This window comes from Pelobates fuscus, chromosome 3, assembly GCF_036172605.1.
Source record: "Pelobates fuscus isolate aPelFus1 chromosome 3, aPelFus1.pri, whole genome shotgun sequence".
NCBI lineage: Eukaryota > Metazoa > Chordata > Amphibia > Anura > Pelobatidae > Pelobates > Pelobates fuscus.
In genome coordinates, this window is record NC_086319.1 from 186,917,482 (window position 1) to 186,935,779 (window position 18,298).

General features: G+C 36.7%; 1 protein-coding gene across 1 annotated transcript in view; it reads right to left on the reverse strand.

The window, feature by feature from the left end:
- Positions 1 to 18,298, reverse strand: part of VWF (von Willebrand factor) — a 180,074-nt gene that overhangs the window by 79,811 nt on the left and 81,965 nt on the right. The window contains exons 20-25 of the mRNA XM_063447819.1: positions 11,325 to 11,463; positions 8,975 to 9,109; positions 8,026 to 8,172; positions 5,055 to 5,195; positions 2,598 to 2,711; positions 1,484 to 1,640 (exon numbers count right to left, since the gene is read on the reverse strand). Coding sequence (XP_063303889.1) covers positions 1,484 to 1,640; positions 2,598 to 2,711; positions 5,055 to 5,195; positions 8,026 to 8,172; positions 8,975 to 9,109; positions 11,325 to 11,463 — 833 coding nt within the window. The remainder of the gene's footprint in view (positions 1 to 1,483; positions 1,641 to 2,597; positions 2,712 to 5,054; positions 5,196 to 8,025; positions 8,173 to 8,974; positions 9,110 to 11,324; positions 11,464 to 18,298) is intronic.

Sequence of the window (18,298 nt, forward strand, 5' to 3'; positions counted from 1 at the left end):
TTGTTAAGACGTTGCCCAGTAGACCATTTGTTTTTAAACCCCCCTCCCTCCTCAGACACTGCATATCAGGTGCAGAGAAGAGTTGACTCCCATTTCTTCATTTAGCTCCAAGCACACAGCTCAAGGAATTGGAGCATGGGCAGAAATGCAGGTGTAGCCTGGTCATAACAATATCATTTAAAGTGGAGGAGGCACACTTCCACAGGTGACATCAGAGAAAATGGTGCACAAAGTACTCCTCTACCAGGTATAACTGGCCATAATGTAGCAGCAGCTATTGTCATGCAGCTTTGGCCAGTCTCTCAGTGCAGCTCAGTTTGCACAGTGTGCACTGTGAATTGAGTGAGCAAGGTCTTAACATTTTGTCTTGCCCTCTTTGCAGTCACTTTGGATACTGAATGCTTCAGTGACAGTCAGACCAAACAAAGTATCATGGATAACTCTGCAATCCTGCCGGTCCTTGTTACAGTCCAGATAGGGACAGTTACAGGAAATCAGAGTTAATAGAAACAGGATCAATACACAAAGGGGTGAGTGGACTTGGGAAGATGGTGCAGAGAGATACACGGGGGTAGAGTGGAAAAAAATAAAATAAAATCATGCGGGGCACAAGCAGACAATTACAGACTGGGTGCTAAATATCCTAGGTAGACCTCTGATTTAGAGTATAATCTCCCAATATACATTTGGTTAGGAAATATGATGATGATTTACCAGGTCTAATGGTAGATAATGGGTCATATGCGCTCAAATAATTGTTTTGTATCCCTTAATTTAGTTATTTACAGGGTTATTTGCTAAAGAAGAACTGTAGGGCATTCCAAGTTAATTTAAAATTTAAGGCCAAAACAGCTCTAGCTGAGATATGCTTCCAGCTTGGCAGTTTTTACATTTCAAATTGAGTTCACTGTGAATTCCCAACAATTCTTACTTTAGTGAATAACCACAAGCTAGATTTCCTTTCCTTATTTCATTTATTCCTTTCGTCTTTATTTTCCATACCTTAAATTTTTTCCTTTCCTTCTTCCTTTTCCTTTTTTCCTTTCCCTCGTTCCTTTTTAATTTCCATTTTCCCTCATCTTTTTTTATTTCCTTCTTTACTTTTTAATTTCCATTTTCCCTCATATTTAGTCCTTTCCTTCTTTACTTGTTTCCCTTTTTTTCTTTCTTTCCTTCTTTTTCCCTTTTTCTTTTCTATGTCATTTCCTTTCCTTCATTTTTCTATTTTTTTTTTCTTTTGGTTCATTTTCCCTTTTCATTCTTTCTTTTGTTTTCCCCTTGAACTCCTTTCAGTTCAGCGGAGTAAACAGAATCACTCCTGTACTTGAGCAGCTGATTTAATGGGAAGTACAGTTTGAATAAGGTTTAGGAATTGGGATGCAACTCTAACATGGCTCCTGCTGCACAAATATATGCATATTTTCCCATTTTAAACCGATTTTGGTAAGTGAGGTATTCCGATGTCAGGATCACTTTAACTCACGGCACAAATGTGGTGTTCTCCAGTAGATGTTGACTCCCTTCTGAGCACATGCATGAGCATAAGCTGCCACAGAATCACAGAAGCATGCGCAGTCCCCAATAGATTCACAGCTGCACGTTTCGTACATACAGATCTCTCGGTATGGTTCTGGGTTTACCTTAAACAAATTGTAATTGATAGAATTTTAAAATAATTTGTTTAGTGTACACAATACCCATGTGGTCTATATACATACTATTTTACAAACCAAGCAAATTTTTATTTTGAAAGAGGATAATATGGGTTTGATTAGATGTATACTCCTTTAGAAGGTTCTTGTGTGGGGATCATATATTTAAAATCTTACAGATATAATCTTGCACGCAAAAGTAAGACTACGGGCTGGTTTAATCTGAATAGTGTTTGAGGGCTCAAGGCACCATGGTTTAAATTGAGGTAAAGCTTTTAAAATGTATTGAGATTCTTGAACAGCAGTCATGGTTATATGTGAAAGAGTGTCCTTAATGTACTAATTTCTATGTTACAATAAATGTTGGAAATAAAAATACCACAAATAATATATGTTTGTGTAATATTTTCAACTATACGTAGCTCTATTCTAATCATATTAATCAAAGCACTTGAAGTAGTGCTAGAAATTATAGCAGTCAATAACTGAGATTTTGCTAAACCCACACCAAACTGCAGCGGATTTTATATGTGGCATTATTTAGGACAGATGACCTTTCCTAAGGATTGAGAAGGGCTTTTGGAAACATATGCACTTGCGCCAGTAGTGCAGTTTCGACCAGTGCCTCTTCACTATATATTTTACTGATCAATTAGCAGTGTTTAGGGGTTTTCCAGGGTTCTATATTTCACCCATACTGAAATGTGTCTTCTTACATCACTGATACAATAATGCATTATAACACCGATGGATATTGGTACTATGGTATTCCTGAAATCTTAACATATAACTGGAGATTACCTTCTAGAAATGGTAATCTATTTTTTTTTTTTTAATTCTGTTTTGATAATATATAAATGTCAGAGTGTAACAGAAAGAACATATATATATATTTCAATTCTTAAACCTCCAGTAGTGGGAGGGTGGAGACATTTGAAAACTTACCAGTTTTTCACATTCAGCAAAGATTTCACCTGTCAAAATGTCACAGGCAGTTTCCACGGCGGATTGCTTCAAACTATTCTGTTGGCACAGTAACAGAGCCTTTCCTGCAGGAAACTACATGAAATGATAATGCAAATATTAATGACAAATATTTTCTTAAGTGTGGGATGCTATCACTAAATGTAAATACACTTTCAGTTAACTATTATTATTTAATCTTGTTTTTTCACCTTGGAGTTTAGGAAACTATTATATTTAAAACATTCAACAGCAGCCTATTGTAGTGGTTTTCATGAAAAGAGTTGGCACCATCTCTCCACTTAGTGTAAAAGGTACACTCTAGGCACCATAACTGATTGAAGTGGTTATGGTGATTGAAGTTTAATGGTGATGAGTCCCTTATCACTGTTAAATCGTTTGCTCATGATTTAGCATGATTTAGCATGATTTAGCATGTTCAGTATTTGACAGCCTGCAGCCTGGTACTCAATGACATTATATTGAAAGTGGAGTTATGCTCTTTCTCACGCCATACAAATTCATGCCACAGATTGCTGGAAGTGACTACGTTGATGCCTTCAACCTATCACCACCTGCAACCCCTGGTATAATATGAGGCTCCACCTTTTCTGTATTGTCATTGTAGCCAGTCTGCAGGTTGCTGAGTATTGAGAATCTCTGCAAAATGATAACTACACTACTTAACAGTTTAATTAACATAAATCAGATTAGGTGGTTATGGTACCTAGAGTGTCTCTTTAAACTTATTGCAAAAGCAGTTCAACAACTTAAACTTAATTTTTCATAGAACCCAATGCCAAGACCCTTTGTCTGGGTTCAGCTAACACAGAAGTGAATTCTCACATTAACTTTCCATTTTGGATATCAATGATGGTTTTCTTTAAGAGTATGCTCTTTTTACACTTAACACACCATTTTTCAATTAATTAATTCTACTATACATGTCCCAAAATGTCTAGCTGTCTAGGGGTTTACAGGAAACATACAGATAGCTCGGAAAAACCGAAGCCTTCCTCAGCTGAAATCAGGGCAATACTACAGAACCTGCACTCTACTTTGAAGACAGAGTTTAAAGTGATCACAGGAAACCTTCATGAGTAGATTAGAGAACTGGGGTTAAGGACGCACCATTTGGAGAGGAAAACAGGCAACTCTATACTGCACATAATCACGTAGTGGGCAAACTGCAATCCCTAGAAACTGAGTATAACATTCTGCAGGCAAAAATGGTGGACATGGATAACCATTTGCTCAGCATCAACCTGCATGTGAGGGTTATCCCAGAAGAAGTCTTCCTCTCTGAACTGCCAACTTACTTAAAAGCAATGTTCTCCATAACCTTCCCCAATAAATCTGGAAATGATTGGCTTGTTGACAAGTGCACCAACCAGGAGGGGGATTGTGTCATGACCAATGACAAGCACTCCCACCTCAAAGTAAGCATCTTCTAATCCTCTTCCAGGGCAGCCCATGTGCAGAGCCCTGCTGAAAGGCCTTGCATTTGTTCTGCGCAGTGCAAAGGAATGTAATGACATATTTGCACAGCATTTGCTTGTGATTTGACTTTTGTGTCTCCATACCTGGGATTGCAGAGGACAAAAGGCCCTGGAAACAGTACTGTACATGTGTTTGGACTAACTATATTTTATAGACAACTGAATAAGTGTACTTATAAGCTCTGTATAGCATTGAGTAACCAACAAGGTTTGTTTTTTTTTTTTTATGTTCATTTGTTTTATTCTGCTATGTTAATATGCAACTGTTTCTTCCTTGTACATGATATCTATGGCATTGTATGTGGTTGTGTAAATGATAAAACCTTCATTAAAAAATGATAATAAAAAAAATAAATCATTGACACCATGCTGTCACAAGGGATCCTGTCCCCTGCTACTAATGCGTTTATTATGTTATTAGGCCTCATCTAGCAAGTGACTGCAGATGAACTCATCTATTTCTGCATTTAGTTATATCTAAGAATGTTGAGGCAGCAACAGCATATTTGCAACATACTTACATGCTGTATATTTCAATGGACAGTCAGTTCAAAATGTATATAGTTGAATAGAATGTACAGTTTTCCTGATTCTCTGAATACCTCTGTTACATTGACACTGATTCGGACATTCATTTAGCACTTATGTACAAGATGACTTTACATGAGAATTAGCAGGTGGCAGTGCCGAGGGAGACTCGGCGCTGGAGAAAAGGTAAGTTACTTTTTTTTTAAATATATTTTTTTCAGTACACACTGGGGATGGGGCTAAAACTAACTAGGGATGTGAAGAGTAGAGCATTAAGAATACAGATTTGTATACCTCACGTTATGTTGTCCTTTTAATTTATCTTTGTATTACACAAAAACTAGATAGAGTCTTACTAGTCTTGCTAACCTCACACATTAAAACAGAATTTATTAAAAATCTTAATATTCACCTTTTTAGAATCAGCACACTGAGAATTTACTTTCCAAGAATTCCCAAAATCACTGGCGTAAACTTCCACCTGATTATTGCTACTTGTCAAATCATTGTTTTCACTCCCATCAAAATTCCCGCACAGACCACAGACTTTGTCCTAAGAAAATAATAATACTTTTTCAATTAGTTAATATAACATAAAAATAGTTTATGATTTGTTATTTTATTATTACATCATACTGGCATGCTTCCTCAATGTGTTCAAAAAAATATTCTCACATAATACAACACAGATGGTAAAGCATTGGAATGTAAACCACTACAATACATTGGTTGCAACGCAATACGGACAGGATTGGAATATACTTTATACCTTTTTCATCTGCTGGACCTTTATTTTACCGTCTACTACACTGGAGATTTATTTCCTTGGTGGGGAATAAACCACTTAAGTGCTGTGTATTAAGCAAACAAAACAATTGTATACAAATATCCAAGACCTCTGATTTAACACTACTCATTAATTTGTAAGTAGGTTTCAATTTATTAGCACCTATCGAAATATACAGTTTGCAATATAATGTATATTTTATGTTTTGCATATTTGAGAAGGGAACAAATATCTTTAAGTAGAGATTATACCACTGTATGCTGAATACAAGTATCCATTCTAGGACTTGTGCACATGTGTAAATTCATGGGTTGCTCTGATTTGTGTCATTTCATATAATACAAATAGGAACTTGGAGTGACTCTCACTTTCATTTCTAGATTTAAATTCCCTATTGAGAATGAGTGAAGGTGGCATTTACAAAGTTACACAGTACCACTTTAGGATGTTTTCTGCTAAACTGCTGAAAATCAAAATTAAGAAAAGTAATTCTGATCTTTTAGTAGTGTGCAGTAGATAACTAACCCTTCTTTGCTATCCCTACCATACTTAAGGATACCAAATAGGGGAGCTCTAATCTACATAACACCTGAATTTTGGTATCTTTAAATAAAGAAATCCAACATAAGGGTAACACTGTTATTTAGAGTGCTATCTACTAGACCAGTGGTCCGAAACCCAGTCCTCATGGACCACCAACAGTGCAGGATTCATGTGTTTCCCTGTTTTATTCCAATGGAGATACTGAAAAAACCTGAACTGTTGGTGGTCCCTGAAGACTTTGTTGGAGAACACTGTACTAGACAAAGGATTTCCAACCCAGACCTCAAGTACCCCCTACCAGTCCAGGATTTAGGGATTACCCTTTACATTTTTCTAAAAACACCGTAGACACAACTGGATAATCCCTAAATCCTGGACTGGTAGGGGGATACTTGAGGACTGGGTTGGGAACCAATGTAGTAGACAACTGACAGATCAAAATTAAGAAAATTGTAAAATAAATAAATAAATTCCTGCATAATGGATACAGAGTGTAACAAAAAGGAGTGCAAGGGAGATATAGCTAAACTAAAGGGCAAGGCTGAAAATACTATATACATATAAAATGAGTAGCCCTTATTCACTAAATGTTGAGCTTGAGTAATGTACACAAAGACTACCTCAGCACACAATAAAGAGCTGTGTGTCTACAATACCAGAGAGGTAGCTCCCATGGCTACATTTTTAGGCTTTTCGCCATTCTGGTTTTTGTTTCCAGATATTGCTTATAAATATTCTGTCATTTTGTGTGCAGATTTTGAAATTAAGAAAATCCCTTTCATTTGTTTAGTTAGTAGATAGCTCTCTAAATTGGTATTCTTAATTATAGCAATCCCATTTAAGAATAGCAAATTATCCACTAAATGGTTAAACTATCAAATGTAAGAATATATCCAAGCAAGTACCCTAAGTTACTATACACAAACAATCTGTGAATAAACAAAATCAGAGTGGTTGAGATGTTACATTACATGTACACACACACACATTATCTATGCTGTCTCATTAACAGAGAATTAGTCACTGTCACAAAAATACCAAGATTTCAGGAAGCAACCAATACCCAAAACCCAAGCAATTCAAACACCAGTCCGTCATTTGCTTTGTCCTTCTACTAACTTCTCTCTGTCATATATATGATATTGCTGTTTACAATACTTGTGTGAAATGCACTGATTATCATGAAAATGGGTGTATTATAATGTATACACACAGATATTAAGTATCTACTAAGAAGTGATAAATTGGCACTGCAGCTGTTGTGGGATAAATTTCACTTTTGAGAATTCTGCTTTATTGTGTCAAATTGCATGCCAATATAATAAGACTACATAAAATCTTCACTTTTGAAGCTACTTCATAAGAAGATTGATTTGCTTTCTTATGCTTGCTCTAGCTTCAAAGCACATGAAATGAAAAATATAATGAAATAGTCCTTAAAAAGAAATAAGGCTCACTCAAGATATTAAAGAAACACTGTAGTGTTAGGAAATCATATCTTTGATAAAAAAAAAAAATTAAAAAAATTAAAACAAAACAACAAAACAAATTACTCACCATTTCTCCAGCACCACCTTCCCCGAAGTCCAATCCAATGTTCCGACCTTAGGTGCATAAGCGCCACTCAGTGTAAATACAATGATTTTCTATGGCAGACCTGGATGGCACTGTGCTTGCTTTTAATTTATTCATTTGTTTTAATTTATTTAGTTTGTGTGTGTTATGTCACAATATGTTACGTACGAGAGTCAGGAAGTAAGATTTCCAGCTCTTATACACAGAGGAACGGAGGTGTGGTTTGAAGTCGCACTTCCAAGTCTTCTAATAAGTGAAATAAAGAGTTTTGGGGGTAAAAAAGGGGAGGGGGGTCAGGACTGCAGGCACTATAACAATGTCAATAAGATGAAGTTGGTAAAGTGTATACATGGTTCCTTTAATAAGAATGTTGAAAATATGTTATTTAAAAAATAAAACAAATAGACTATAAGAAATGGGCCTCCTCATGGAATTTGGATATACACAGAGATACACAATATTTTCCTTTCAAACTGACCTTGAAGGTTTCTTTCAGTGTGACATAAATTGTCATTTTTTTGTCCCAGGCAACAGAGATATCATTTCCAAGAATGAGAATTATGAATTTCCCCGAATGTAAAACTTCCAAATTAGCTTCATCCACTGGAGGTTTTGCAATGTATACCTGAGCAAGGAAGAAAGTGTATCAGACAAATCTGTTAAATAAACAAACCAAATTGTAACTTCCCACATGTGTTATACTATGTAATGCCATATAAATAACATGTTAAAATATGCTTATCACCCATCACACCAAGTTGAGATAGTGACACTTTAGGGCAGTGGTTTCCAAGCCAGTCCTCAAGGCATGCCTTCCAGTCCAGGAATTACTTTATTAGACAGACTATGGCAGCTCTACTCATTCAAAGTAAACCTCTATAAAGAAGCCCTTCACTGCACAAATTATTATTTTATTTCAGCAAAACAGTAGCGTTATGGTGTACTGGTGTATGGTGATAACACAACAATGAATTATGAGTCTATTTTCTAGAGTAGAGTAGAGACTATGGTAAAAAAAAAAAACATGTGTTATAAAGGGAATTACTCCTGGAATTGGAGAAAAACCCTAAGTCAATCACTAATCATCAGGGCTCGGATTCATCCGTACATCAGGCTTCCCTTGTATCTGGACCTTTTCACAGTGTACATTTTAAGATTCCCTTTATAATCTGTACCAGCAGCTGTTAAATAAGCATTGTTCCTTTTCTATCATATAGGAAACATTCATAATCTTGGTCTACCATGATCCAGACTTCAAAGACTGAGCTTCCTGGGATGTACATCCTTCATTGTTCCTGTTACTGAGTGATGAAAATGTTTTGGGCAAAAAGTTACCATTAGTCTTCTGGCATTATTCAATATTGTTAATTCTAAACTTGACACCTGCAAGGATCAACTAATTATCAATATGTTTACACCATTCTTACCTGTTCATCAATTAACTCAATTTCTCCACTTCTGAACAGAATGGTTATAATTTTGGAGCATTTTTCGACAGATATTCCACAACCCTCATTCCTTACAAGTATACGGAAGCTTCCAGAACCGCCATTACAATAATCCTAAAGGAAATAGTTCATTATATTAAGACAATAGATACCAAACAACCCTCCTTTCTTATTTGTATAGTGAAAGCTCCAAATAGCTATCACAACAATCCTAAACGGAACAGTTATTTATAATACTATGTGTTTTCAAAAGCAATTGGTTTTATTGTTTATAATTAGAGATGACCCGAACAGTTCGCCGGGAACTGTTCGCTGGCAAACATAGCTTGTTCGCGGTCTCCGCGGCGGGCGAACATATCGATGTTCGGTCCGCCCCCTATTCGTCATGGAGGTGGGAGGGTCTGGGAGGGAGGGTCTGCTGCTGATTGGCTGGAATGTGTCTGCTGACTGTGAGGTACAGGGTCAAAGTTTACTCGATGATGACGAATAGGGGGCGGACCGAACATCGCACAAGCTATGTTCGCCGGCGAACAGTTCCCGGCGAATTGTTCAGGACATCTCTATTTATAATATGTTAAATACATAGAATCTACATATTTGTAAAAAAAAAAATGATTACTATAAATAGATGAAAATGCATTGCAATATATTTAGATGAAAAGTGGAATTCAATATCATGCACATATGGTATTCAAAGAGATTTCAATAACTTTGTTCTTTTTATATATGTATTAATCTATTCCAGAAATATAGGCGAGGTAAAAATTTTTCCTTTATTCTGTAATACATTTTATTTAATATTATACATAGGGTCTAAAATGCTAGCATAGAAGCAGAAACACCCTTTTGTTGTCATACAATTAGTAGGACAAAATAGATAAATGCAATAGTTAAATACACTGCTGGGTATTTGATTACATTTTATTTCTGTGAATGCAGATTCTACCAAAATGAAAACTCCTTAAAGGGACATTACAGTCACTCAGACCGCTTCATCTCAATGAATACATGGTTGTTATCCCAAAAGTTATAGTATTCCTTTAACACCATTAAGACTTACCATGCTGTCCTTAAAAAAGTGGTCTTTAACACTGTTAGGATGGCATGGAACATCCTTGCATTTTACACCAGAGAAACCCAGCTTTCACTCAACACATGGGGATCCCCTCAGTCAGCTACGGTTATATGTAGTGGACCCAGACGTACAGATGAGCTGTGTGCAATGCTCAATTTGAGCAATGCATACAGCCCTTTAAATTCATTTAAAACCTTTTGGCTGTGTGATCACACTTATCTGCAGGGATTCTCAGCTTACCTCCCAACAGACTGAGACCCCCATGGTTTGAATATACACTTTTATGATATTCCTGCATACTCCCTGCCAATAGTGACAGTGCCAGCTTCTATCATTATGTGATAGGTAGGGACAGTATGTAGGAGCCACAGCAATAAGAGGGAAAGTCCTCTGCTGGTGTTAATACTGACATCAGCAGATGTAATGCTCTGAGTTAGGGTTAGTGTTACCGTTACCATAAGGACATGGATATAGTGTTAGGATAAGGGTAAGGGTAAGGTTATAGTAAGTGTATGGTTAGAGTTAATGTAAGCATAGGGTTGGTTGTAGGGTTAGTGTAGGGTTAGAGTTAACTACTAAAAATATATTTAGATCCTAGAAATATGAGGTATTGATCACACTGAAACATGAATCTATCCTGAGTTCTTTTTCCTTAGCTGCACTTAATATCTAAAACTTATTATATGCAAAATTGTAAAAATTAATATGGTTTCCCCCTCCCATTTTTAACATTAAAGGGTAAGGGGTCTTTTTGTGGGCAAAGTGTTTCCATACTAAAAATACAGTTATATCAAGCATCTGTTCCATACAATGTACTGCTGCAAAGAATTTATATAGTGTAATCTAGGTGCTCAATGCCTTCCCTCCTCCACCCTTCCTGGCTACCAGGATGTAGCAAAAACTTTGGTGTGTATAAGGTACTAACACAGGAGAAAGAAAGGGGAGGGGGTAGTCAAACATTTACGTTTATTTCTCAGGAGGCTGAAACCGAGTGCTGGATTGGGGGAAACATATAGAGGTTTATAGGATAAATTTCCTTTACAATTCAAAACAATTTTTTAGCCAGTGTATTCTCTTTAGAATGCGTTAAATAATGCATTTTGTTGTTTAGGCATCAGCTGTTTTTGATTACTTGATTGCTAAGATGAATATCCAATTGCCATAAATGAATGTAGTTAGTGAATACATTTAATTACATGTACAGTATATTAATATTGCAAGATTATATCTATGAAAAGGTCAGCATAATCTTACCTGTGCCAATACATATTGGCAATCACCAGGAAAAGAGTATTTTAAACCATCAAATGTTATATAATTTGCGATTCCAATTGATGAACAGGTGGCATCACACACATTCTTTGTACATTGCCATTTTCTGTTTTGGCAAACACTGAAAAGAAAATACAGAGTATTTGTAACTTTGAACGCTTGATTGAATAAATAGATCACTCACAGAGGAAAGACATCTAAATGATAGAAATACCTAAATGATCTACAGAAGCAATTCTATGATAACATTTCTACATTGTCTCTTTTGGGTTAAATCCTTTAATTTAGTTGTCAGCTCCCCACATCGCACTGTTTTATGCATAGCCCACTAAATAAATTTCAGCACTCCTGTGTCTCGCTCTTAAATAAATTGTGCACAAAAAGAAATATGTGTATACTTAGAATTGTAAGACAACATCAGGGCACCCTGGTACCATAATCATTCCTACAATGGTTTAGATGAAAACCAATATGATTGTACAATTGTATCAATTTGAAAGTCAGAAAAAATAGTAAACTTTTAAGTAATACTATCACTCTGATCAGCCACAACATTAAAACTACCTGCCTAATATCGTGTAGGTCTCCCTCGTGCTGCTAAAATGGCTCTTATTGTAAGGCATGGACTCCACAAGACTTCTGAACATCTGGCACCAACCTGTCATATCTGGCACTAAGACATTATCAGCAGATCCTTTAAGTTTCGAATTGGGGCGGAGCCTGACCGAGCACCGAGGGACATTGGCGCTGGATTCAGGTAAGTGGCTGAAGAGGTTTTAACCCCTTAGCCATGCAGCAGGGGACCTAACAACCCCATAGTACCAGGAAAATGGCTTTCTTTTTTTTGGCACTATAGGATCCCTTTAAGGTGTTCAGCAACTTTGGTTACAGTAACTCTTCATCATGATCGGACACGACGTGCTAGCTTTCACTTCCCACGTGAATTAATAAGCCTTTGATGCCGTGCACTGGATGTCCTGCCTTACACCACTTTGGTAGGTACGAACCACTGCATACTGGGAACACCCCGCAAGACTTGGGGAGATGCTCTGACCCAGTCATCTAACTATTACTATTCGGCCTTGTCAAAGTCACTCAGATTTTTTTGCTTTCCCATTTTTCCTGCTTCTAACACATGAAATGCAAGTACTGACTGTTCACTTGCTGCCTAATATATCCCACCACTTTCATAGTAACAATATAATCTATGTTATTCCGTTCACCTGTCAGTGGTTTTCATGTTGTGGCTGATCATGGTACATTGGAAAACATGTTTCTGCACCAAATGGATTAGAGGGCCGGATTTGATGTCATGTCTAGAGCCACTTGGATTCAATCTGGCTGTTGACCCAGCCATCAAGACAAAGCAAAGAGGTTTCTACTTACTAGATAACTAGTAGAGCTGATTTGTAAAAGAATACAATTCACATGAAATGCAGGATGCTATTGTAACAATATAATCAATGTTATGCACTTCACTTGTCAGTGGTCTTAATTTTGTGTATATGTCAGCAGATATTGAGCAGTTGTTTTACCCAGAATACCAGTTTATCGTCACATACAATATCTGACAATGTAGAACTGCATTTTCAGAGGTATTTGCTGCTAAAGTATTTCCATGTTAGTATTACATTTGGAATAAAGGCAATCGTTGCTATTTACTCTAGAAACCAGAAGTGCAATCTTACACTGATAATAGATTGTATTTGGCCTATACAAGCTAGCTGTATTGAAAGTAACATTATTTCAGTGACCTTCGGGGATTATTGGAGTAAAGGGAAAATTGTACAACTATGTAATTCTTGGACGTTTCCTTGTAAAATTTAGTAAAACTAATGTGTATAAGATTATTGTGCCAAAGAGCATACGTTTAATGTAAGTAAACAAATCTACTTTAGAATTCTTCGTTTTCTTAAAATGATTTAAATATGCATCTGCTTAAAAAAGTAATTTAATATCTTTTTTTTTAAATTATAGTAGTGCCTTTAATAATTTGGTACCCATAGATGTACTGCACTCCCACAGTAATTAATGACTTGTAAGGGTTGGAATGTATACATATGGTTATTTAATCCAGTGGTACTACATTCTGAGCTGTGTTGTGTAAAGTTACTAGACGTAGTAGGGCCCACTTGTCAACGAGGGCCCTATGTAAGCTAAGGCTCCCCCACACCCCTTTAGGTTAATTGTTGTAACACAGGATCCACCAGAATGCCACAAGGCGTGCTACATAGTGGTGGACTTTTTATAGGGCACCATTTTAGAGCAGAGATAGACAAAATTAGATCAATATTTGCCAACAAGGGATCTACCATTTCCCAATGCTTGTATGGTTGCATTTGTGTGTAATGTTGTGTGCAGATGTGTCTTGATCTCTATGGTTGGTAAATGGGGCAAGTGGATATTAATCATTAATTTGTTTTTCGTTTTTTATACAGTTGTAATCAAAATTATTCAACCCCAACTGAAAATCAGGTTTCTTATGAAAATTGACATAATGTCAGCTGTTTGCAATGAACTAATCAAACAAAAGCAATTGAAATAGCTAAACACAACAAATGCTTCAAGTGATTTCCCCAACTTTGACTGAAAATAAAATTTATAGTGACTTCTCTAGTCTCAAAATTATTCAACCCCATAACAGCAAAAAAGTGCTCGACTAAGTCCTAAAGCTGTTTGCAATGAAGGGGTTGAATAATTTTGAGACTGGAGAAGTCATTCTAAGTTGCATTTTCAGTTGAATTTGGGGAAACCACCTGAAGCATGTGTTGTGCTGAGCTATTTCTACTGCTTTGTTCATTGCAAACAGCTTAAAACCTGTAAAATTTGGGCAGCTGCATTTACAGCAACCACTTATAAATAAAAGGTTAAAAAAAAAGATTAGTAGTATAGTGGTAACATAGGGGGAGATTGAACCCCGCAGGTGACTGTCAGATTGGGGTGCTGAAAAAAAGAACTTGCACACCCACTATTAAGTAGTATTTTGGTGGGATTACATTGCAATCTGGCTGTGCAACATGTGCTTGTATATGCCCTGGACTCTTGTTTGTTTTTTGGTTGTGCTTATATATGGCTATGCTTACATCGAGATCCTGGAAAGCATCAGCAGCACACTGTTTATGGATAGAGAGGAAGGAATATGTCATGACATATTTCCACATCTTTGTTAGTGTTCGATTTCATCATGTTTTCCCTTGGGCTCAAGAACACAGATACACATACGGCCACACACATGTACAGTTACGTACATATTTCCTCACACAAAGATATACACCGTACACAGTCACACAAAACAGACTCGTACACAGTCACACACACAATCAGATACAGATACACAATGATTCATGCACTACCACACAAAGCTACACACATTTCCATGCACATATACACATACTGCCACATCCAGGTACAAAATGCCACCCACACAAACAAATGAATAACATGCACATCTTAGCCTTCCTCCTGTTTGATACCATTTGTGTGTGTTAAGGTACCTTCCCCCCCCTGGGAACCATTGAAGCTTGATGGTTTCTTCATGGTTCCTTCTAGCCCCTGCACTACTCTGTGCATGCGCTGGGATAAAGCGATGTGTAGTCACTTCCTCCCACTGCAGAACGGCTGTATGAGAACAGCAAAACTGTCCTGATCTGGAAACCAGACAGCGCCCTCACATTATTCTCAGTCAAGGGGAGTTATAAGGATGTGCTGCGTTTAAATACTCACATTTAAGTGCATTGACATTGCTATACATGCAAAATGTTCCCATAACTTTAGTTTGGTGTATGATTTAAAGACTGCATTGTGAGAAAACATGAACCTTATTTTTAGAGTTAACACAATGAAGCCACCACAGGCCTATGAGGTATTTGGTGCATCATGTTCTTGGAGGGTGGGGTGATACATTTTTTTGGTTTAAGATTTTGGTGTGCTCACATTTCCTTCCGTCTAATGAGCTATACCCTGGTTAGATAGTCAGGAAAGATGTAAACATTAAATATTAACATAAATAAACACATATATAAATAAAATGGTTTTGTTAGCACTGTGATATCGGAACTTGCAGAGATGTCTACATATTGCAATTATAACTACCTCAAATAGAATATTAGTTCTGAACCCAGGCCTCCCAGAAATCACAAGGAAAAGACTGCAATCACACCACTTGGCTATATCCACACATGCCAAACATAACACCTTTAATGTATTTCAGCTTGCAGGTGTTCACATCTGGCCGGGAGCTGCACAACTAAGCCGAGTGGAAAGGAGGGGGAGCAAAGTACATCTTTGGTTGAAGAGCAGCTTTCATCATTCTCAATCCTTAGCAGTTCAACAACAAATGAAAAAATGACTTACTGGGAACTCATTCTAGTCTATTGATTAGTTAAAAACATTAAGGATGGTGGGGTAAAATTCCTCATTGGTCTGTCATTCTTTTTTTGTGTCGTAGTGATTCATTTATTGACACAATAATAGCAAACCTTTGGCTTTCCAGCTTCCCTGGACTTTATCTCCCGTAACGCTCAATTAGTTCCAGAATAATATAATGCATATTTAATAGTTAGAAAACTAAAAATAACTCCTCACAAATAAGGTATTTCTCTAAAGTAAAATATTGTTTAAAGCACATTGGAAATAGTGTTTGATTTATTGGGTAGATTTCAGTATATAAAGGTAGGCAGTATAGAAAGGATAGCTTATAGTTATCGCTTGGCCAACAGGCGTCTCCTGTGTTGGTTACAGAGATCAATTTGCATTATCCTCAACCAGTAACATATTGCTTACTTCTTCTACAGGTCCATATGGGATGCACTGCCAGGGGCCAGATGCACACCCTCTCTCGCAATGTGTGGGTCCTGAGACCCTCCGATACATTTTAAATGTTGTCGTTATGTGTGCTAGGGCTAGGCCACTGAAAAGGTGTCAACAGCTATATTTCCCATGGATGCTTGACTGCTGCACATGATCTAGAACAAGTTCTACTGTTCATTTACAAGCCATTAAGCAGGCTGAGGCTCATTTAGTTTATAATTCTGGCAGCCCTATATCAAAGTTATACTATTCTTCTTTAAAGCATTATATAGAAAATATTAAAAATATGCAAAATATCCAATCCATATTAATCAATTGTAAATAATAGATGCTCATTTTTAAATTTATTTGTTTTGTTGAAACTCCCACACATTGCATCATCATACTTGAGCTACACCTACTTCAGGATTTACTTTGGCCAATAAGAAATAGTTTATTCTTGTCTACAGATTATGAACATTTGGACATGTTCACCCGGCACTGAAAGGGTTAAAGTGTAGAGGGACTGGCGGCCTAGCTGTGCATGCGCAGCCTCAGATTTACTCACAAAAGAGTTGCCTGGGATTTGTAGCTAAATTATCAGCATATTATCAGCTCCTGATGACCTGATCACATGTACAACAATTTAGATGTACAATCAAGTTAGAGGGGAGGGGCAGAAAGGGAGCTGTGCACACATACCTCAACCAGCAGGAAGGAAGTATTTTAGAATGGGGCAGTTGAGAAAATGGAGAAAGTTGGAGAAAGGGGGCGGGAACAAACACTGACTTGGCCAAACAGCATCTCCTCATAGAATCAATGCATCTCTATGAGGAAAGTTCAGTGTCTCCACGCAGAGGGTGGAGACACTGAATGTCAGTGCTGCACACTGTGCAGCACTGCCCTAGGAAGCACCTCTGGTGGCTGTCTGAAGAGTGGCCAGTGGATGTATCCCAAGGAAATGTTAACACTGCTTTTTCTTTGAAATGTCAGTGGTTAGAGGAAAAAGGCTGCAGGGACATGGTATTGACACCAGAACAAATACAATAAGCTGTTATTGTTCTTGTGGCTATAGTGTCTCTTTATTTTACATAAAGAATATACAAAACTGAAATAAATACAGCTAAATATTTAGATCAAAAGTTGAAGTGTATACAAGTTGTGTTCGTGCCTGGCGTTACCTCTTACTTAGCAACTCAGATATTCATAAGAACCTGGCAACTCTATTCAGTTGATAATTGAGTATGGATACCACTTGTCTGAGTTAAAAATAAGTAATTTTTTATATCAAGTAATCGTCTAATTAGAGAGAAAACTAATATATAAAACAAACAATATACTCTTTTCAGTAAACACCAAATTATAGTGAATTGAAAAGTTGGTTTGCAAATTTTATTTGCAAAGGTGATTTTAAAGTACAAGTTCCAATGTACTGATTTAGCATAATTCTCTAACTAAGGCTTGATTCAATAAGCTTTGCGAATGATTCAATATTGTTAGAAACACTTTCCAAATGAGTTATATACAGAAGTCACCATTAAAGACTTTGGATATTTTGCAGATAAATTATTTGGATTAAATTACTTTATCAAATCCTTTGGAAAGCTTATTAAATCGAGGCTATAATCACAAACTGGCTATTTAAGCCTAAATTGTGCCATTTAATTTTCAGTTCAGTATGATTTAAACCACCTAAGCTCAGAAATGCCTCATTAGCAATTATAAAACATAGCTAAAATTATAATTAAAACAACTACTACATATAAAAATGAAATAATATACAAACAGCTACTCTTCTGTACAGTAAAATATTGTAAATGTTTCAGTTGGATCTGCAAAGAGCATTAGAATGAACTCCACAATCCAAATGTGTTGAATTTTCTTCATCTGGGGGGATTTGTATCTAAATATTTAAGTCAGTAGCTCTTAACCCCTGGGTCTCCAATTAGTAATAACTATTAGCTGATGTCCGTCAGGCTCCAGACAACTTGTCACAGTAAGGTTTTTTTATTGTAGCAGCTGTGCTTTCCAAAGTGATGGAGAACCTTCTGACAACAAGAAAAGGCTAATTAAGTTGTTTTTCTTAGAATTTCTTTTAGTCATATTGAATAAATTGAGGAATAGGACCCCAAGCAATTGCCCTGTAGATTTTCTGGGTACCTTTTAAA